General features: G+C 41.8%; 1 protein-coding gene across 2 annotated transcripts in view; it reads left to right on the forward strand.

The window, feature by feature from the left end:
- The first annotated feature begins 1661 nt into the window (after positions 1-1661).
- The window catches only part of LOC146985205 (uncharacterized), a 71577-nt gene continuing 50310 nt past the window's right edge, over positions 1662-22928 (forward strand). Inside the window, exons 1-4 of one of the 2 annotated variants that reach the window (XM_085783181.1) lie at positions 1673-1734; positions 17182-17207; positions 18683-18949; positions 19078-19347. In XM_085783181.1, coding sequence (XP_085639307.1) covers positions 17201-17207; positions 18683-18949; positions 19078-19347 — 544 coding nt within the window. In that variant the 5' untranslated portion in view covers positions 1673-1734; positions 17182-17200. Of the gene's footprint in view, positions 1735-17181; positions 17208-18682; positions 18950-19077; positions 19348-22928 lie in introns of both variants that reach the window. The other variant, XM_085783180.1, reaches the window with a different exon arrangement.

A 22928-nucleotide genomic window follows, 5' to 3' on the forward strand; every position in this document is an offset into this window, starting at 1 on the left:
GTTGTTTTTATCTGTGTGTTACTGTGAATATGGACTTTGGTGTCTGAACTTTGTTCAAATGAATCACAGTTGTTTTGCTTTTACTTTCTGTAAAACTGAGTTGTATCCCAGTGTAAATGTCTGTACTTTCACCAGGCTGAACGTACTTTAACAACAGAACCTGTGTGATTTACAATGCATGTTGCATATTATGTAACCTATACATATGTCATCATATTTTATTTATTTCTGAGAACTTTTATTTAGACTAGATATATTATAAACAATTATAAAATGAATTATCATCAATAAAATAGCTTTTTACTCTCTTCACTTTCTCTTTTCACTTTCTCTTTGACTCAGAGCTGACACATCTGTAAATCTCACTGCTGCATTTTTTGTACACAGCAGCATATGTAAATGTGTTCATGTAAAAATTTGATTGTTACAGAGGAAAGTGTCTTCAATGAATAGAACTTGTCAGCTAACTGTGTGTTTTTATTACACAAATGCATGGATTTGCTCTGATGAAGGTCGTCTGAGACCGAAAGCTTAGCCTTTAATAAAGTGAAATTGCATAGATCCAAGTGTGCGGAGATCTTTTCCTTCAGTTTGGACACTTTTGATGCCTCCAGCACCTTGGCAGAGAGCCAGCTGGGTGAAGCGGCAGCCCCCTTTTTGCATTACACAAATGCATGCAATGTCTAACATCTGGACACAGTAAAACAGCCACACTGATTCATCAGTCCATAACACCTTGTTCCAGTCCTTCTGTAGTCTACTGGCAGTGTTTCATGGCCCAGGCCTCTTTTCTTTATTCGTTTTTTTTTAACATTATTTTTCAGTGTTGGCTGACCTTACCCTTTTTGTAGTGTATTTTCAGTGAGTTAGCTTTCAAACACATTCTCTGGGATATAAACTGTATTTAAAAGGTAATTTAATGCAGACAGACAGGTGAGCTGCATCAACCTGACTGAGGTGACAGACGTGGAGCCGACACCTGAATAAAACCAGAGCTGTGCTCATGTTCACCATCACAACCTCAGAGAAGACGTGGCTTCAATACAACAGTCCAATCATTAACTGTAACAAACAACAACTGAGTATGATCTGTTCATTACATCACTATCATCATAATATCTGGATCTGAGCTCAGCCTGCTGCTGCAGAGCTGCTCCAGTCTAAGATCAGTTAACAACCATGACTGTGATTACTCATTGTTGACACATGTAAACTTCATGCAGAACAGACACACTCAATGAACCGAGATTCAGAACTAAACTGAAGGAACGTTGCATCTCTGTGACAGGAGTCAGTTCATGGAACAGTCTGAACAAGGAAACCAAACAATTAGGATAACCCATTATAACCCATTTTTACAAACAGCTTGTCTCAAAGGGCTTTACACAGCATCATAACAACATTAGCCTATATGTATATATATTTTTCAAAAAACTCAAAACTAATAGGTGGTAACCTGGAACACTGAAAGGAAAGGTGTATTTACAGTGCACATGTGTCTGCATGTGTGTGTGTGTGTGTGTGTGTGTGTGTGTGTGTGTGTGTGTGTGTGTGTTTATAAATATGGTTCACTGTTTCTTGGGGACCTTCCAAATAACAAACACACACATTTCAGTGGGAGGAACCTTGTGTCTCTGGTATTTATATCCCCACACGGCAGAGTTTAGGGTTAGAGTGCAGCAGCAGTTACACTAACTGAAGGAGAACACTTATGCAAACCACACCATTATTCTGGTAAGTGATGTAAACTTTCATGCAAACTGCAATATTTAACTGTTTTAGATGTCTTAGTATGATGGTATTGGATAGTATTATGTAGGCTAGTGTATTGTTTAAAAGAAAAAAAATGGAAAAAACAATTAAACTAAGAAAGAAATACCATCAACAGGTTCTCCATTATAAAATGATCCATACACTCCCCAACAACAACATAACAAAAGTTTCTGAAGCTGTTGATCATTCATCTCCAACCTGAATAAACGGCTGAACTGCTTTTAGATAAGATTAGACTTTGTCTGTTATAGAAAATCATTTTGGTCAAGTCTCAGAGTTAAAACCAATGTCACTGCACCTATTGTTTCATGGACCGCGGAACGCATCTGGATGAGGGGAGGCCATAATTTCAAGTCAAGCGGGGGGGGGGGTCAGTGTGCCCTTATTTTGAAATGTACCGGGGGTTACTGTTACCAAGGATAGGGAAATAAAAGTAGCGAAGCTCCGGACACAGTTGCGGTGATTGTATCCAGTTTATGAATTATGAAAACTCATGAGTCTATCACAACAACGGATTTTCCGGGACAGATCAAATCCGTTGGATTTTCACGCTGATTATCCATACGAGAGGTAAAATGCCGGTTCTCATGGCCTGGACTTCTGCCAATAGTTGTTTTGTTTTTTTTGGAAGGGGTGTGTGTGTGTGTGTGTGTGTGTGTGTGTGTATAATCACATGAAGTTACCTGTGTGTGTGTTAGAGTGTGGGAGAGGAGTGCGCGCTTCCGCGCGCATTTGTATGTTACCTGTGTGTTTTGATGTGTGTGTGTGTAACTGTAATCATATGAAGCTGGCTCTGTGAGTCTGTGACTGACTTGACACATAGTTAGTTAGTAGCTGCATCCTGTGTCAGTCTGATTTAGCTGTGTCTGTGTTTATAAACATTTAAACGAGCGCCAGGTGGATTGTTTATGAAGTTAACGAGCTCTGGCCTGAGGATCAAAGAGGTTACCACGGCGATAGGGGCCCCCGCAGGCTGAGACAGACAGAAACGTGGAGAAAAAGAGCCATTTTCTGCCTCTGCACCGGTCTCACATTTAGGCTTAGCATGACAAAACGGTAACTCCTATCAGAACAAAACACAGATCAACGTTGCTCTAAGGACTTCCTGAAAAATGTGGTACGATTTGGTGTTTCTACAGTAAATATTTTGGAGACGCTGGCAGTTTTAAAACATCAGGCCGTTCTGCTTCTCTCAGAAAATATTTGTATTGGAGTCAATGAGGAGCAAAGACAGACGTGGCCGCACTCAGAGGCTTGTTCTGTAATTTCTGTAAGACTCTCTGATATTTTGAGCACATGACATGAGAGATAACAAGTTTGTCTTACAAATTCTGAAAAAATTATGTGTATAGAGTGTAAATTGTGGCCGGGCCGAGTGTGGAAAGAGAAAAAATCTGGAGTTTTTCTGGCCTCTCTCCCACTCTAACCGATGATGTCACGCACTCTGACACAAACATTCCGTGCAATACACACCCATTATAATCTCATAATTTCTCCAAAAATGATCATGGTCATTGAACAGGGATTGATCAAAAACTATATGACCTATCAAAATGTAGAGTAATACACCAATACACAAGACTTGTGTCTACTGTTTAAAGTTTAAATGGAGTCTCTAGGTGAAAGTATGCCTGAGCAGTAGACGTTTGTTAAACTCCAATGATTGGTCTTTTTTCGCTCTTTTTTTTCGCTCGTCCCATTGACTTCAATGCAAAATTTTGAGCAGTTTTTCGCGACTTGCGTCGCGAAAAATTCGTAGACTGTTGAGAAAAGTAATAGCAAACCGATCCCGATCAAGACGCACGTTTTGATATATAATTCAAATTTCATAGCTGTTGGGACCAGTGCCCAGTGCCCGTGGCCCTAATTAAAGCCGCAAGCGGCGATTGACGGGCCCTCACTCATCCATGCGACCGTGGGGCCTGAGGCATGTCGGGGCTGCAATGTTGTGTTCATCCACCAGGTGGCGCTAAGTAGTTGTGGGTGGGTGCATTCAGAGTCCGTCCCTCATCACTCGTGAAGTTTGGAAGTGAATCGGACAAAGTATGACGGAGTTTATGAGCAGTTAATGGTTCATCCACCAGGGGGCAGTAATGGGATGCGTGCAGGTGTGTTCAGGGTCAGTCCCTCATCACACATGTGAATTTTCGAGGAAATCGGACAATGTAATTGCAAAAAATGGCACTTCCTGTTTCCACTAGGGGGCGACATGAGCGACACCCCTATCAGATGTAAGAGGTCTCCACCCTGGACCTGTGTATCACATTTCATGATGATACGTGTTCATTAAAGCCATCAAAAAGCCAAACGTATTTTCTTGGCGAGGAATCATTTGTCGCCATGACGCGTGGTCGCCATTACTCGTAGCTTCACAGCATTCATGATGTAGCTTCACCAATTTGTTCTGCATGTTTTAGAAGTGGAATTGATTGATTGATTGATTGATTGTTTTCATCTCGTATGAATGACATACATACATACATACGAAATGGATAGGTAAGAAGCCAAAGGCTTATGAGGAACCTACCCCCTTGCAACTGTTACATTTACAATCAATCATGGTGTAGAGACCATATCACTAAGGTACTTACATATAATACAGAGACAAGTTTGAAGACATGATTCAGTAAGCAAACATTTTTAAATAAGAAAATAAGACGAGTATGGGTTGCTTTGGCAAAATTCATAAATAATTCATACCTCACACTTTATGAGAAATGAGGAATAGCTTTCTTATAACGTATTAAAGCAATTTCATAAACAAGGAAGAACAATGATTAACTTAATTTCACCAACTTCTATAATAACTGTAAATACAGTAAATTTGCATGAACACATTTGATTCAATCATCATGTACAAAACACACAAAGCCTTAAAGCTACGAGCCAACATCAAAACCTTCATACTCAGAAATACATAAACCTTCAAAGACCCTTTGCCTGCCCCTATGCATCCAAGATTTGTCCATATTCTTCAAGTTTAGATTTTATAAACATTTTTTTAAATGATAAATATTCTTACTTATTTTAATCTAATCTGGTAATCCATTCCATAGTTTTATTCCCTGAACTGAAATACACATACTCTTCAACGTTGTCCGTACCTTAGGTTGCTGAAAGTTTAGTGCATGTCTATATTCATATCTCCCTTCTCTTTCCTTAAACAATTTCTGTAGATTTCCAGGGAGCAGATTATTTCTTGCTTTGTAAGCTATCTGAGTCGTTTTCAGTTCAACTATGTCCAATAGTTTCAGTGTGTTCGATTTAAAAAACAATTTGTTGGTGTGATGTGTGTATCCCATATTATGTACGATTCTTATAGCCTTTTTTTGCATAATGCTGAGGGGATTCAGATTAGTTTTGTACGTGTTTCCCCAGGTTTCAACACAATACGTTAAATAAGGTAATAATAGGGTACAATAAATCAGAAACAGAGATCTCAAATTTAATATGTATCTTGTTTTTCATAGGATGCCTAAGCTCCTAGCCGTTTTAGATCTGACATGGTTAATGTGGGATTTCCAACTCAGGTTTTGATCGATTATGACTCCCAGAAAAGTATACTGCTGTACTCTTTCAAGTTTTACATTTTCAATACTTAACTCTACTTAAGTGCTTGGATTTACCTTCTAATTACCAAATAGGATGAATTTAGATTTGCTTATGTTTAATGAGAGCTTATTACTATCAAACCACCGTTTTAAGTTCTCTAGTTCAGCTGTAATAACTTGTAACAACTGCTGAATGTCCTTACCTGAGCAAAAAATATTGGTATCGTCCGCAAAGACTACATGTCAGATACCATGATTATATCGTTAATATATAAAAGAAATAATTTCGGACCCAATACAGAGCCTTGTGGTACTCCACAGGAAATGTTTAAACATGATGACCTATAGTCGCCTATTTGGACAAATTGTTTTCTGTTTTGTATGTAACTCCGTATCCAACTAAGTCCTATTCCTCTGATTCCATATATCTATAATTTATGTAATAGTATGTCATGATTTATGGTGTCGAAAGCTTTCTTTAGGTCAATAAAGACTCCAATAGCATACTCCTTGTTATCTATTGAATTTGTTAATTCCTCTATTACTCTCACTATTCTGTGAGAGCCATTGAGGTGGATCTGTTGGTTCTGAAGCCATACTGGCCTTCAATCAAAATATTGTGCTTTTCAATAAAACTGTCCAGTCTTGCAACAAAGAGTTTCTCAAGGATCTTGGAGAACTGGGGCAATAGTGAGATCGGTCTATAGTTTGTATATAAATGTTTATCTCCTGTTTTATAAATCGGTATTATTTTAGCTGTTTTCATTTCTGTAGGAAAGGTAGGCCTACCTAGTTTGAATGATAGATTACATATATGAGTAATGGGGTCGACTATTTCTTCGATAAGAGATAATCAGAGAACAAGATGGCGCCAGCGTGTGCGGCCGGCCGTCTGTCAGCTCTGCTTAGACTGCTATTTGCAATAATTTTACTGAACGTTCTCTGTCAGGATGTGTCTGCTCTCATGGTGTATGATCGCCAAGCACTTTTCGACTTTAAAACATCTCAAGAGAAGTTATTGAGCTATCAATCTGGTGATGGATCTTCAAGATGCCCACCTTTCCTGGCATCCATACCAGCTTACCTGTGGCGCTCACTTGTCCCCCTCTGGAAGAAAACGCTCTAAAAGACGGGGGAAGCGAGGGGGTGTTCTGGTGAGAATTAAGGCCTATCGGAGAGCTGGCCGAGGAACCGGTTCTCACTTTCCCCCAAGCGAATTTTCCTTGGCATCCTGGCCTAAGGGACCCCGGCGGATTCAGCCTATTGTGTCCCGTCACCTACCAGGGAACCAACCATGCGCACCGGTGGAAACTCCTCACCTGAGGCGGAGCCGAGTGCGCTACGGTGGCGTGAACCACGCAAATCTCCGGCAGCTGCCTCGTGTCACGCCACCTGGACACGAGGAAATGGATCTCCAGTTCGCTCTTCTAAATGCTAGATCGATTTCGAACAAGACGTTTTTGCTACATGATTTCATCACCTCACATGAACTGGATTTTATGTTCCTGACGGAGACGTGGTTGCAAGTTGGTGAGTTTGCCCCATTCTCCGAGCTTCTCCCTCCTGGCTGTCTATTCCTCAGCTCCCCACGGACCACCGGCAGAGGAGGGGGGGTAGCGTCAGTATATAAATCCGGCTTCCAATGCCAGCAATCATCATCTGACTCTTTTTCTACTTTTGAACTACAGACATTTGTGTTAAATTTAAATTCTCCGATTCTGTGCGCGCTGATTTATCGCCCACCTCAGCTCAACAAGGATTTTATACAGGAATTTTCTGACTTTGTGGCAGAGACAGCACTGAAATATGATCGGTTCTTAATTGTCGGTGACTTTAATATACATGTCTGTTGTGAATCAAGGCCCTTGGCCAAAGACTTTATGAACCTTATTGACTCGTTTAACCTCATCCAGTCGGTGACTGGGCCGACGCATGAAAAAGGACACACAGACTCACATCACTGACATTTGTAACACTCATATGTCCGATCATTTTGCTGTTTTATTTACTGTTACTGTGCCTTCTTCTAATGTTAAACCATGCGCCCCAGCGCGCCGCGTGCGCACTATTAACTCTTCCACAGTGTCTCAGTTTTCTGAAGCATTTAATGCCTCTGGGCTCCTCGCCTGCGAGCACCGCTGTAATCTCAGCGCTAACGAGTTCATAGCTCTTTTTAATTCCACATGTAGTGACTTAATGGACTCGGTGGCACCTTTTAGATTGAAACGTTCTAAGCCGCTGACAGAACCATGGCTGAATGACACCACCCGCTCTCTCAGACGCGCATGCAGGCGCGCTGAGAGAAAGTGGAAGAAAGACCGTCTTCAAATCTCATTAGATATTCTAAGAGATAGCTTACATGACTATCAGAGAGTTGTTAAAGTGGCAAAAACAAATTTTTTCTCCACTGTTGTGTCAAACAATAGCCATAAACCTCAGTTTCTTTTTAATACACTGAACTCACTTTTAAATGCCTGTAACTCTCCTTCTATTGTATCCTCACCTGCACTCTGTGAGAAATTTCTTCAGTTTTTTAATGATAAGATCTCTGCTATTAGATCTACCCCCCCCCCCCCCTCTTACCTCTGATCCTGCTGTTTCTCCCATCTCCACAGTTAGTTTTGAGGCATTTGAGCAGGTGTCACTCCCTACTCTAACTAAAATAGTCCAGAAGTTACGGCCATCTTCCTGTTCTCTTGATAGCCTTCCACCCCGCTTTCTAAAGGATGCATTTTGCACCTTAGGGCCTTGTATTGTTGACCTGATCAATTCCTCTTTGATGTCTGGCTGTGTGCCTGCTGCTTTTAAACATGCTGTGGTAAATCCTCTTATTAAAAAGAGCAACCTTGACCCATCTGTTCTGTCAAACTATAGGCCCATATCTAAACTTCCCTTTTTATCAAAAGTTTTGGAAAAAGTGGTTTATAAACAGCTCCAGTCACACCTTGACCTCCATGGCATATCTGAAAAATTCCAGTCTGGTGTTAAAGTACGCCACAGCACAGAAACAGCCCTCCTTAGAGTTTATAATGACTTGCTTTTAATTCTTGATTCTGGTAACTCAGCTGCTCTAGTGCTTCTTGACCTTACTTCTGTATTCGACACTGTAGATCATGAAATATTGTTATCACGTCTTGACCAGTGTGTAGGCCTTAAGGGTACAGCCCTCACATGGTTTAAATCTTATTTAGCAGAGAGGCGTTTTTCTGTTCATATGGGTGAACACACTTCTGCTACATCCCCCTCTTAAATGCGGGGTGCCCCAAGGATCCATCTTGGGCCCTATTCTTTTTTCAATTTATATGCTCCCCCTGGGGTCCATATTTAAAAAACATAACATATCGTTTCATTGTTTTGCCGACGACCTGCAGATTTACCTGCCTATCCAAACCAATAACTCTGCCTCCACTCAAGCTTTGTTGAACTGTCTAAATGATGTTCAAACGTGGATGGCCTTAAATTTCCTGAATATTAACAAATCAAAAACAGAAATAATTCTGTTCGGCAATTCCAACCTTCTTGATGGCTGTAATAGTTTTCTTGGTCCACTAGCCTCCTACTGTCGCCCTACTGCTAGGAGCCTAGGAGTTATCTTTGATTCTGCCTTTAAATTTGACAGACAGATAGGCTCAGTCATTAAATCTAGCTTTTTCCAGTTAAGGCTACTAAGTAAGGTGAAGCCCTATCTCCCCTTACCTGACTTTGAAAGGGCGATTCATGCATTTATTACATGTCGTCTTGACTATTGTAATTCTCTTTATGCTGGACTAGACCAGCAGTCTTTGAACCGCCTACAGGCTGTCCAGAATGCAGCAGCTCGATTGTTGACAGGGAAAAAACGTCGTGATCACATATCTCCTATTCTCGCCTCTCTTCACTGGCTCCCTGTCCAGTTTAGGGTGCAGTTCAAAATTTTATTGTTTGTTTTTAAAAGCCTAAATGGTCTAGCCCCTTTCTATTTATCTGACCTCATTAAGCATCATGCTCCAGCTAGAGCCTTGAGGTCAAGCAACCAGTTACTGCTGGTTTGCCCCAGATCTAAATTAAAGAGCAAGGGCGACAGAGCATTTTCTGTTGTGGCCCCAAAATTGTGGAACACCTTACCCCTCCACATCAGAGCAGCTGAAACTCTGGAGCTTTTTAAATCCCGTTTAAAGACTTATCTCTTTTCTCTGGCTTTCAACTCACCTTGACACCCTGACACCCTGACCTTTTATGTTTAGTATAGCTTTTAATTGTTTTATCTTATCTTAGTAACTGTTTTTACGGCCCTATTTTTCTGTTAATCTATGTTTGATGATTTTGTTGTTTTATTTATACTGCTAGCACCTGTATGTTGTGCAGCACTTTGGGCAACTAAGGTTGTTTTTAAATGTGCTATAGAAATAAACTTTGAGTTGAGTTGAGATAACTTTTTTGATTAAGGCCATATCTATGCCATTCTCATCAATAGATGCTTTATTTTTGAAGTTCTTGACTACATCTATTATTTATTTTCCAGTTACATCATGTAAGAAAATTGTGGATGGGTTTCTGTCAATTTTATGTTTAGCATTTGCTCCCCCCTGTGGAGGTTTTATTTTTTCCGCCAAATCCGGCCCCACACTAACAAAAAATGTATTGAAGCCCTCCACTACATCATCCATGCTGGTTATGTCCTTTTCCTTTTCAGTGAAGTGATTTGGATAGCTTGGTTTATTAGTAGACTTTCTAATAATTTTATTACTGTAATTATATTCCATGTTCCTTTACTATCGTTCTTATTATTTTCCAATAAATTGTTATAATACTCTTTCTTACATTTTCTAATAATATCAATTAATTTATTCAAATTTATTTGATTGAATTAATTTATTCTTGTATCTTTTATATTTAATTCCTTTCTCACTTGTTCTATGCTTTATAAAGTCTCTATATAAAATGTTCTCTTTTTTTGCATGCATTCAGAATTCCTTTTGAAATCCATGGCTTGTGTGGAGTCTTTGATTTTTTATCCCACTTACCTTGTTGCAAGACTGGGCAGCTCCTGTTGAATAATTCCAGGAATTTATTTAAAAAACCACCATAAGCTTCATCCACGTCAGTGGCTTCATACACCTCTCTCCATTTTTCTATTGCTAGTTCATATTTAAATGCTTATATTGCCTCATCTGTGCGTATTCTCCTACTGTTTGTAGGTCTAGTCATTGTGTCCCTCTTTATCTGACCTTCACAATCAAACATTACGAACACTGGTAGATGATCAGTTATGTCATTCATTAATAAGCCACTGAATAAATTATTATATATATTATTAGTTAAAATATTATCTATTAAAGTAGCAGAGTGGGAGGTGATTCTGCTTGGCTTGTTAATGACAGGGTATAGGCCCATGCTGTACATTGCCTCCGTAAAACCATCTGTCAGGACTTGAGGATTTAATAGATTAATATTGAAATCACCACAGAAGAAGGTAACTTTCTGTTCGGTTTTCATCAATAACTCCTCCATTGTGTCTCTGAAAGTGACAATATTTGAGGTGGGCGCCCTATAAACGCAGCTGACCAAGATGTTCTTCTGTCCCTCCATGAATATCTCCACCGTGATGCATTCGCATAAACCCTTAATGGCAGTTGGCATTTCTTCCACCACCTTAAATTTTAAATGATTCTGAATATATAAAGCTGTCCCACCTCCCCCTTTGTTCATTCTATTCATATATTTGAAGTCAAAGAGAAAAATATTTAGTCCCAGAAAAAAAGCAGAGATCTGTAAAAAATATAATATCAGAGAGAAAAAAGTATTCAGTCTCAGGAAAAAAGCAGAAGTCTGTAAAAAATATGTTGCCAAAAAGAAAAAAGTATTTAATCTCAGAGAAAAAGCAGAGATCTGTAAAAAATATAATATCAAAAAGAAAAAAGTATTTAGTCTCAGAGAAAAAGCAGAGGTCTGTAAAAAGTATAACAAAAGGAAAAGAAGATTTGATCCCAGAAAAAAGTCAGAGATCTGTAAAAGATATGATGTAAAAAGGAAAATAATATTTCGATTCAGGAAAAAAAGAAGAATCCGTAAAAAAAATATGATAAACCAAAAAATAAATAAATAAATAAAAAGATTTGTCAGTCATCTTCATCTGTATGGTTCATCTTCATCTTCATCTGTATGGTTCAAGCTGCTCAAGCTCCTTTATCACCATCACTTTCTCAGCTTCAGGCGAGGGACCATTCAACTGAATAAGAACTTTACAGTCTCTGGTCAATGTTGCTTTGATTCTGCCATTTCTCTTTAGCAGACGCACTTCTCTGGCTATCTCAGCGTTTTTTGCTGTGAGATGTTCGTTCATGTAGACAGATGTTCCCTCGAGCTTTCTCCCCTGCATCAGTAATTCAATTTTGTGCTTGCGATTTACAAACCGAATGATGATCGAGGGTTTGGCTTTGCGGTCCCTTCGTGGAAGAGAGTGACAAGCCGCAATGTTGTTTTTATCCAAGAAAATGCCTTTACTTCTCATAAAGTTAATTACTTGCGTTTCCAGCGACCCTTTCCAGCGAATGAAGTTGATGGGGTCAACTATGTGGAATCAGTACACATCAATGTAAAAACTGGTCACTTCCTGTTACCACCGGGGGGCGCTATGAGCACGGTGGGAAGTTAATAAATCGGGACGTTCAGGACGGAGCCATCATCATGTCCAGCAAGTTTGAAGTAGCTACGATAAAGTATGTGGGCGTGAGAGCTGTTCGAAGTTGGATGGCGTGCTCCGAAACAGTCGCCAAAGTTCATCGAGCCCCAGCAGCCACACCCTATGACCTACACACCTGCAGAGCACAAGATAAGGTCACCATGGGGTCTCGATGCTGGAAAAAAAAAAGTAAGCCGATCGAGTGAAATCCCTAGGACGAGTTCGTTCCAATTTACAGTAAGTAGTGGAAATGGCGAAAAATGGCCAAAATTGAAAATTACAATCAAAATGGCCGACTAATGGCCGACGAATTACGACAAACTAACCCCATAGACGAGGGCCAATTGAAAGTTTGTAGGGGGCGCTATTTCGCCATTTCGCGTCGACCATGTGAGACCACCCAAAAATATTGAATTTCGGATCCGGCCGGACGTCCGTGCAAAAGTAGACGCGTTTTTGCATTTGGGAAAGGGGCGAAATTGAGGCACGAAAAGCGGCAAGAATAATAACTAGAAAATTTCCTCTGGGGAAATTTTGAATGGGCCACGGGGCTACTGCCGGTTTTGCCATCTCTGTCAACATGGGAATCAAACCCATGATATTAAGGTCAAGACAGAACTGATCAGACATATGATCATCTTTCTATAAGCACTGATATGGAGGAGCTGTAACCACATTAGGTTAACTGTGTGTGTGTGTGTGTGTGTGTGTGTGTGTGTGTGTGTGTGTGAGTAAGAGAGAGACAGAGACAGCTGAATGTCAGCTACTCTGTGTATCACTCATTATTCTGTATCACTGATCATGAGAGAGAGAGGAGGGGGGAGAGAGAGAGAGAGTGTGTGTGTGTTTTGTAATAGGCCTATTATTTATACCACTACTATTTTTTTTAAAGAAATACAGAAAGAAAGTGTCAGACACTCAGTGCGTGAACTGATTAGCGCCAGCTGACGGTTTAAAAAAAAAAAAAACTCCGACGAACGGCGGAGGGAGAGAGAGCGTGTGTGGAAAAAAAAAAAAAAAAATCTCCGACAGGCAGAGACGCAACGCGAGTCGGCACCACGTCTGAACGAACCCACGTTTACCAGAACTCTACTGGTTCATAAGTAAGTGACTGAAGTAATAACAAAGCTGAAGCTGAAGAAACCCTAAACGTTAAGGGAGAAGACCCACGAACCTGAGAGACTGAGGGAGAGACAGAGAGAGACAGGCAGCTGTCAGCTGTTCTGTGTGTGAGTGATCAGAGCGGGACACAGCAACACACCTGCATGTGTGTAGGGGAGGGGCTGTAGCCTATCACAGAACGCAGACACAGTCAGCTACCCAATGAGGATTTTCATTCAATCTTTTTTTTTTTTTTTTCGAGCACAGATATTGACTCGTATTACTCGCATAATACTCGTACTCGGCAAAAGTGCTTTATCCGTACCGGATACTCGTTTCAGCCGAGTATCCGGCTCAACTCTACTATTCAAGCACCCAGATGTTGCAGAATACACATCCACGGTTGTGCTTTATATACAACATTGCATTGACAGTATTACAGTGAACAGAAGATGCAGAAGCTATCAGAGCAATAAACCATGGATGACCAGGGATGTTAAACTACTGCTCATCGAACGCAACTCTGCCTTCAGATCTGGCAACATGGAGCTCTATAGTGCAGCCAGGTCTAAATTAAAGGGTGCCATCAGAGAGGCAAAAGCCACCTATGGAAGGAAGATGGAAGGATACTTCGACGAGCGAGATCCCCGGCGTACCTGGCAAGGCATCCGACACCTCACCAACTATAAGGGCAACCAGGACCCGGCCCCCGGCAGCAGTAGCCACCCCTTAGCAGTGGAACTTAACCATTTCTTTGCCCGCTTTGAGGTGGCTGGGACCAACACTCCACCTGCACCACCATCTGCCACTGACAACCCAGCATTCTCTGTAAATGCTGAGGATGTAAGGAGAATCCTACGCAGAGTTAATCCCAGGAAGGCTGCTGGCCCGGACAACATCCTCAGAGAGTGCTCAGAGACTGCGCCGACCAGCTGGCCGAGGTATTTTCAAACATCTTTAACCTCTCCCTGGCAACATGCACTGTCCCAAAATGTCTCAAATCCACCACTGTTGTACCCATTAGAGTTGCACGATACCCACGGTAGCCAGTCTAAGTCTAAGTATAAAGCACCTAGAAAATGCATAAAAATATAGTTTTCACAGGTAATCAGTTCCTGTTCATTGTATTCTGTCCATTATGTTGGAGAAGAAGCATTATTGTCAAATAGATTTTTTTAAAATATTTGTTTTTATCCTAAGTTGATTATTTATATTTGTTAAACATAAATTAATGTGCAAGAGACTGAATGGTTATTTATTTTCAACCATATAAATTCTAACAGTTTTTTATTGCTTATTTAAAAAGATTTGTTTCAGTCTAATTCCTACTTCACCAGTATTATGTTTATCATGCACCAAACAACATTAAAAGTAGCCTAATTAATAAGTATTTATAACTTGTACAAATACATTGCAGTTCATAAAAATAATAATAACAAAAAAAGGTTGCAGTATCGTGATATTACCCGGAACCGTGATACTTTATCTGGTATAGTACCGTGGTTACTCATTTTGGTATCGTGACAACTCTAGTACCCATCCCCAAGAAAACATATATCAGTAATCTAAATTATTACAGACCAATAGCTCTTACTTCAACAGTGATGAAGTGTTTTGAGAAGCTGGTCCTGGCACACATTAAATCATTACTCCCACCCTCCCTCGATCAGCATCAATTCGCATATAGAGCAAACAGGTCAACAGAGGACGCCATAAACACCACCTTGCACTCTGTTTTGACCCACCTAGAACACCCAGGCTCATATGCAAGAATTTTGTTTGTGGATTTTAGCTCTGCCTTTAATACTGTCATCCCTAGCAGGCTAATAGACAAACTGCTTGAACTTGGAGTTGCTGAGAGCATGTGCAGATGGATCAAAGACTTCCTGACAGACCGCCCCCAGACTGTTAAGATGGGGTCTTACCACTCCCCGGTCCTGACGCTCAGCACTGGAGTTCCCCAGGGGTGTGTGCTTTCTCCTGTCCTCTTCACACTCTACACTTTGGACTGTACAACAATCCATGACACAAATAGAATAATAAAATTTGCTGATGATACAACAGTGGTGGGGCTGATTCAAAACGGTGACGAGACAGCATACAGGGACGAGGTCCACAATCTGATAGTTTGGTGCACAAACAACAACTTGGCACTAAACCCCAACAAAACAATAGAAATGATTGTGGACTTCAGGAGGAGGAGGGCAGAACCAGCACCTTTGTACCTCAAGGGTGTGGAGGTCGAGAGGGTCGGTGAATACAGGTTCCTGGGCACACACATGTCACAGGACCTCTCATGGGCTACCAACACCACTGCCCTCGTGAAGAAGGCTCAGCAGCGGCTCTATTTCCTGAGGACTCTGAGGAAAGTCCACCTCTCGAAAGAGCTGCTGCTGTCCTTCTACCGCTGCTCTGTGGAGAGCATCCTCTGCCATGGCATCCTTGTGTGGTTCTGGAGCTGCACGAAAGCCGAGAGGAAGGCGCTACAGAGGGTAATAAAGACGGCACAGTCCATCACCAACACACAACTCCCCGCCCTCGAAGACATCTACAGGTCTCGTTGCCTACAACGGGCAAATAACATAATAAAAGACTCATCACATCCAGGAAACCACCACCTCACACTTTTGCCGTCTGGAAAGCGCTACAGATGCCTGAAGAGTCGTACATCAAGACTCCAGAACAGTTTTTATTCTTGTGCCATTAAAGAACTAAATAGCAGCCTAAAGAACAGATAGGCAACAATGGGTTGTGCAATCCCCAGCGGGCAATATGCAATATCTCTTTGTTTTTTTTGGGGTTTTTTGTGTGTGGACTAATGTTCCCATATGCTTTTATACTAATATTTCATGATGTTTTTATAGGTTTTATGTTTTGTATTTATTCTGTCTTGTGTGTGTTGTGTGGTATCACAGTGGAGAAGCAACGTGAATTTCGTTGGAATTCTTTTTTCAATGACAATAAAGACAATCTAATCTAACAATCTAATCTAATTATTTATTTGTTTGTACAGTGTACATTATTGGCACTTTTTAATCATATTTTATCTTGCAGTAGGTCCTTTTAATCTGCCCATATGTTATATGTTCTTGGTCATTTCACGCATTTCTGTGAGATCAGGTTGGTTATATGTTACATGTTATCTGGTGTTGTCTACTTGTGTATGTGTTTGAATGTATGGATCTTCCTAGCTGCAAATCAATTTTCCCTGTTTGGGACAAATAAAGACACTTTGACACTTTGACTTTTGGCGTCAATAAAGTCTCCTGTACCTGTACTTGTACCTGTGTATGTTTATTGTGCAATGATATTTTACACTGTATGTATGGTAAATGGTAAATGGTCTTGTATTTATATAGCGCTTTTAATATACCTGAACGATACCCAAAGCGCTTTACAGTACATCGCATTCACCCATTCACACACACATTCACACACTGATGGCGGAAGCTGCCATGCAAGGCGCGAACCACGACCCATCAGGAGCAAGGTGGATAAGGTGTCTTGCCCAAGGACACTACGGCAGCAACCGGGACAGAGCGGGATTCGAATCGCCAACCCTCAGATCATTGGACGACCCGCTCTACCACCTGAGCCACTGCCGCCCCCTATCCCTCTTTTTTTGCCAGATCTAAGAAAGTTCAGTAGAAAACACTGAAATATTATTTGCATCATGTCTTCTGAGGATGATAGACATTCATTAATTGATAAACATAATTATGCTGGCTGAATATTGGTGAAGAAATGTGTATATAAGATATAAGTTAATATGAAAGTTGTTGCTCTAAATTATTACCAGTAATGTCTTATCTATGTTACGTCTGTCCGTCCTGGGTGAGGGATCCCTCCTCTGTTGCTCACCCTGAGCTTTCTCCTGGTTTTCCCTGTTAAAAGCGTTTTCCATGGAGTTTTTCCTCAGTGGATGTGAGGGTCTAAGGACAGAGGATGTTGTTATGATGCCATGTGAAGACACACTGATGGTAAAAAATAAAATTAAAAAAAATTGCCTTGCCTAATGTATTTATTGTCATTTCCACAGAGAGGTCATTATTGTGATTGTACTGGTAACTGACAGCTACTATCTCTCTTTCACAGAAAACAACTTGTCCTCAAGATGTCAGGTAGGTAAGCACCACTATAATATATGAAGGCCTAAAATGTTACGATATATTATGGACTTCTGAGGACAGATTACTTTAATTAACATCTAGTAAACCTCTACTTTCAGTCACTGAACGAAGACTATGGTGAATATTCACCAAGTTTTGAAAGTTGCAGTGAAGTTAAAGCTATGGTCTACGATTTGGAGCATTGGTAATTATTATTAACATCGTTTATACAGCGATTATGGTCCTGTGGTCCGATATACACAATATAAATAGCAAAAAGAACCAAAAAAATCCATTCAGTCTATCAGCCGTGGGCCTGCATAGAAATTGACCAATGGGCGCCGCGCGCCCCGTCCGGCTCCCACTGGCTCGTACCCTCCATCCAATCCCCTCGTCTCCCTGCTCCTCCTCGACCCCCCTCGTCCCCACCCCCTCCGCTTAGAAACTACAAGTAGTTGTAACCGCTCTGAGCTGCTCAGCCACAGACACATGAACCCACCAATTCAGCGCCTGCTGCCCCCCACCCCCGGTCGGTCTGCCGAAAAAAAGCCCCACTAGGATTCAGAGAAGCACAGTACAGAAGCACAGAATGTGTTGCTGCCCTTATTACTAGTACCGGTGCCGCGTCGAGTCTCCCTGATCCTCTCCCCGACACACAGCTGCTTCCAGCCGCAGCCTGACCGGGCTCTGCACCCTGCACACCGCGGCCCTGCTGAGCTCCTGGTCTTCCTCCTCTCCCCGACACACAGCCGCTTCCAGCCGCAGGCAGCCGCAGCCTGACCGGTCTCTCTGCACTGCGGCGCCGCGGAGCTCCAGCCCCGACTCTTCCTGCTCCTCTTCCCCAGACACAGCACCCTGTGTCACCGGCAGCTGGTGCACAGCGGCGCCAGCCCCGATGCCGCCGCTGTGCACCAGCTGCCGGTAACGAGGCGGTGCCAGTACCGTCGTCGCCGTCCCCGGCAACGGGACCGCGGCGACCGCTGGTACGAGCAGCGCCGCCATTAGCAACCATTAGCACAGCCTCATGCTACAGGGAGACTCTTGGCGCTGGGTGACCCAGGACAGGGTCCTGTGTCTGGGGAAGAGGAGCAGGAAGAGTCGGGGCTGGAGCTCAGCGGCGCCGCGGTGCAGAGAGACCGGTCAGGCTGCTGCAGCGGCGGTGCTGAGTTTATGTTGAACAGGTAATCTTTGGTTTTATTGTGGAAGTTGTGACTGTGAATATGACATTTTACTCTGCATTCAAAGCCGCGTTTGGTTTCAGCAGGCAGCAGGCTTGTTGCCTGCTCCGCTCTGCTCTGTGAGGGGAGGGGGGGGGGGGCGTGTCGTGAGGAGATCCCGAGGGGCGGGCCATACGAGCTCAGAGGGGAGGGGCGGGGGTGTGTGAGAGGTGCTTTTTTCAAATTTTTCTCATCCTCTTTCAAAACGTAGACCACAGCTTTAAGTTACAAACTCTTTAAACAGGAAACGTTCTTACTTATTTGCTGCAGATGTGGTTACTAAGGGCGGCTATACTTGGACCGAGACACATGCAAACGGCTTCGATGAGGAGGACTGGTTCAACTTGCCCAAGGCCAGAGCTTCTGCTGGTGCAGGAGTGGGCTATCGTCGAGTTAAAAAGAGAAATATTAGTGCTGAAGCCAAAGGACCCAACGCTGAGGCAGGAGCTGAAGCTTCTTCGACCTCCCTCAGTGCCAGCGCCCGCGCCAAAGCAGAAGTGGGCAGTGTCTCAATGTACGCTAAAAGGGATGGTGCAGGTGAGGCTTTGAAAGTCACACTAATTCAATTAAAAAATCATAAAACAGGAAACTTACTGATTTGCTTATGTTCTGCATGTGTGATTGAAGTCATTAACAACATTGACCGGTCTGGTGATGCTTTTCAGTCTTTGGTTTTGAATACAAAGGACCCAACGCTGAGGCAGGAGCTGAAGCTTCTTTGACCTCCCTTGGTGCCAGCGCCAGCGCCAAAGCAGGACTGGCCAGTGTCTCAGCCACTGCTGGTAACCTGAAGAGTACACTCGGTCTGGCAGCGGACGCTAAAGTTAAAGTTGGTCTGGAAGGTGTTGAGGCAAAGGTATGCGGTACAGGCATCAAACTGGGCAGAAAAGTGGGCGTTTCTGTGCTTGGTTCAGGCATTGAATTCGACCTGCTAGGTAGGTAAACACCACTACAATATTTGATTTCCTAAAATGTCCTGTGTGAAGAGCTGCATGTTGTCTTCAAAGAAATATTAATATTTATTAAAGACCCACTCCCGTGAAAATCGTGTTTTCTGAGCTTTTCACATGTTCCTGTGGCATTTTTCTTGTGTTAGAGCACTTATCAGCAGAGAAGGAAGTGCAAAATTGCATTTCAGAGTTTTTCTGCCTTCAAACTGCTGTGAACCAATGGCAGACGCGAACTGGCAGTTTCAGGAAGACTGGAGTTGAGGGTGTCACAGCTCCAGGGGAGGGCACTAGTGCTACAAGCTCCCGCCCCGCTCTGCATCTGGCTCAGAGGTGAAAGCCTTCACAGCTCGGTGTAGCTGTCTAGGTATAATAGGTATAGCTCACCTGGTAGAGCAGCTTGCACCATGAGCAAGGACTATGTTCCAGTCTGGGATCGAATCCCAGTGTGGAGTTTTACGCTAAACGCGCTGAATCTGTAATTGTACAATGTCCAGCTGTCAGCAAGCGGGGGGGTGGGGTGCGAGGAGGTGGCTGGGCGGGTGCAGAGCAGCGCAGTCTCCGCCCACCCCCCAGAGGTACATTGCTAATGTGCATGGTGTGGTATATTGATGTGTTGATGAAAAGAAGGGATCACCGCCGACACGTCTTCACTTGTGTTCAAAAAAGAAGTTTATTAACAAGTAGAAGAACAGTGTACAAAAATGCCGAATCCTGAAGCATCCCTGGTGCCAAAGTGAGATCTCTCTCTCCTATGGCTCAACACCATGATCATATACTTTCTAACTCCAAAACTCCACCTTCTCCCAACATAAGGATATAGCTTACCATAATAGGCATTAAGTGTTCAACATTGCATAACATGAACAATTCCTGTAAGTGTTTAACATACACAGTTCATGTTCTCCGTCTATGGACATGAGACAGGATCCAGCCTATAGAGTTTTACGACCTTGCATCCATACTCCGGACGAGGCTAACATAAACTTAAGCAAGGCTCTCACAGGAAAAATGTGAACAACAGGAAAGACATTCTCCTAGGGTACATTTCACAAGAGCCACTTATTATCTAATCTATTACTGTTACTAAACATCTAATACAACAGCTTTATATATATCTATAAATGTATGTGCATCTTTCTGTCTTATAACATCTACCTCCGATTCGTTTACTTCTAAGCAAAACATGTCCGTGAAGTAAAGCACCAATTCACACTTTCCTTCAATTCCAAAAGAGGGGCACACATAAAAAGAAGAACATATACATGGTGATTATACAAGATATTAAAGCAAAAAGGTTAAAGTGTATAATATACTACATATTTCCCCCCTTCGAGGCTCGTAGAGTCTCGACACACAAAAGATATCATACACTTTAATGATTAACATAATGAAACTAACAGATACATAAATATATATATCTTGCTAACAACAAAACAATAATTAGCAATAAAACAATTTGTGGAGTGTGAGAGCGAAAACCTGCCAGGCAGCCAATCTTTCTTAAGATTTCCATCAAACAATCAAGACAGGAAATTCTCTCACGGTCCCTCTGCCTTAGGCAACCACTTTTTAGTACTCCATACCAATCAAAAATAAAGAATTCTTAAAGCGTATATGAAATAACACAAGTAGATACATATGAAGACCTCAGACAAATAAAATCAAACAACATCCAATTTCAGGCTGGTCAACCCATCGGATCCTCCATTGGACCTATCCCTGCCTAACATTACTCTCCCTTAACGTCAAAAGAAAAGAAAAAATCTGAGGCTTCAATCTATCCACATACTGGTAAAAACATACAATAGTAAGTACATATCATCATAAAAACATCAAACTTTAATATCGAAAATACATGCAATAAAACACAAAATTAGATTACACTGTAGTTCTTCCACAGTGTCAATTCTCACTGCAATGAAAGTACTTAAGTGTCCATGTTCAGGGCCCTTCAATCCATTCACATTCTTTATGTGTAGATGTCTGAATCTCCTCAGAACATCTGGGTCCCCGAACGACCTGGTACTTTCACAGTGATCTCTCTCCAATATGTTCTAGGAAGAAGAGAGAGAAAACAAACCAGTATCTTTGCAACAACAAATACACGTCAAACATTATTACAAATGAACACACTCATATATTGGTGTCAAAACATTTCTCATTCATCATTATTCAATATGGATATGTCTCCACCAGGTCTCCTCTCGCTTCCCTCTCGTCTTCATCCACGTCAGTTTCACGCAATAGCATCTGATTCTGATTTCCAGGCAACACCACACCAACCCATCTCAATATCATTGCCTTCGCAAAGGTCAATAATATTGTGCAGAAACAAAACAACAAACATAGTGTTATAACAACCGCCATCAACATCTGAGCTATCACTGCACCCATTGGTCCTAATCTTTCCTGAAGCCAAGAATTTGCAGATTGTCCAGCTCCTGCTGAAGCACCAAAAGCATCCCTTATGCTTTTCAGTGCATCTATAACACTGGTCATGTTATCTGAGCTGTCTGGAATCAAAGTGTAACAAGCATCTCCAGTAAGATTCAGAGCCATGCATAGGCCTCCCTGTTTAGCCAGAATATAATCAAGTGCCATGTCATGCTTCAACAACGTCAATCTGTGACTTTTCTGTGTGTTTGTCAAGGTTGTAAATCCTATCACAGTTTGATCTGCAAAACTCTGCAAGGTGTAAGTAATATTATCAAGGTGATCTGCTAAAAATGTCACTCCATACCATGGAAACAATCCTATACCCCACTTTTCTGCCAAACTCACTCTGAAGTGATAGGCCTCAATTTTGTGAAATTGTGCCAATTCTCTTTTCACCCGATGATTAGGATTAGCTGTTGATTGAACCTCTTCAGGTGCCTGTCCTTTATGTATAGAAAAAACTTCATATGGGAGTTTCAAAGTTGCCATATAACAGCATCCTGTCCATCCATATGGCAAAAATATATATGCTTTATCACCACAGACCCACCAAAGATCTTTGAAATTTCCTATGGTCACATTTCCTGGTAAAGTCTGATTCTTTACAGTCAGAGTTCTATTAATTTCAGAGTCTGGATCATGAAAGGTCACTTTATATGAGTCATCAACAGTTATGTGATTACTCATACCAAACTGCATCATATAGCTATCACAGTCTGATATCCCCATAAACATCCCTGGCCCATTATATGTATCATTTGAGCAAAAACAGTTTTTAGCCTTAACGGGGGTCACTTGCATCACATCAGGAACTGCTGTTGTTATCTTCTGATCAAGTAAATTCATATACGATAGATTCTTCAGCCAGGCACATTCACCTTTGGGCATAAAAAGGTGCACCGACAAAGTCATAAACACATCCCCCGATGATTCCTGTTGATATAATAACCAAGATAATGCATAGAACTGACAATTAGAAGGCAATGGCTCCGGTATTGTCTCTAAAATTGAAGGCCATGTGCCCGGTGGTGGAATTCTTACTATACATGGACCCTCAATTCTCTTAACTGATCTTACAGAATGAGTCAATTGTTGAAACCACAAATTTCTACTTGCCCATGGGTCTGGAA

The sequence above is a fragment of the Trachurus japonicus genome, chromosome 7 (assembly GCF_045865225.1).
Source record: "Trachurus japonicus isolate A0001 chromosome 7, Traja_1.0".
Taxonomy (NCBI): Eukaryota; Metazoa; Chordata; class Actinopteri; order Carangiformes; family Carangidae; genus Trachurus; species Trachurus japonicus.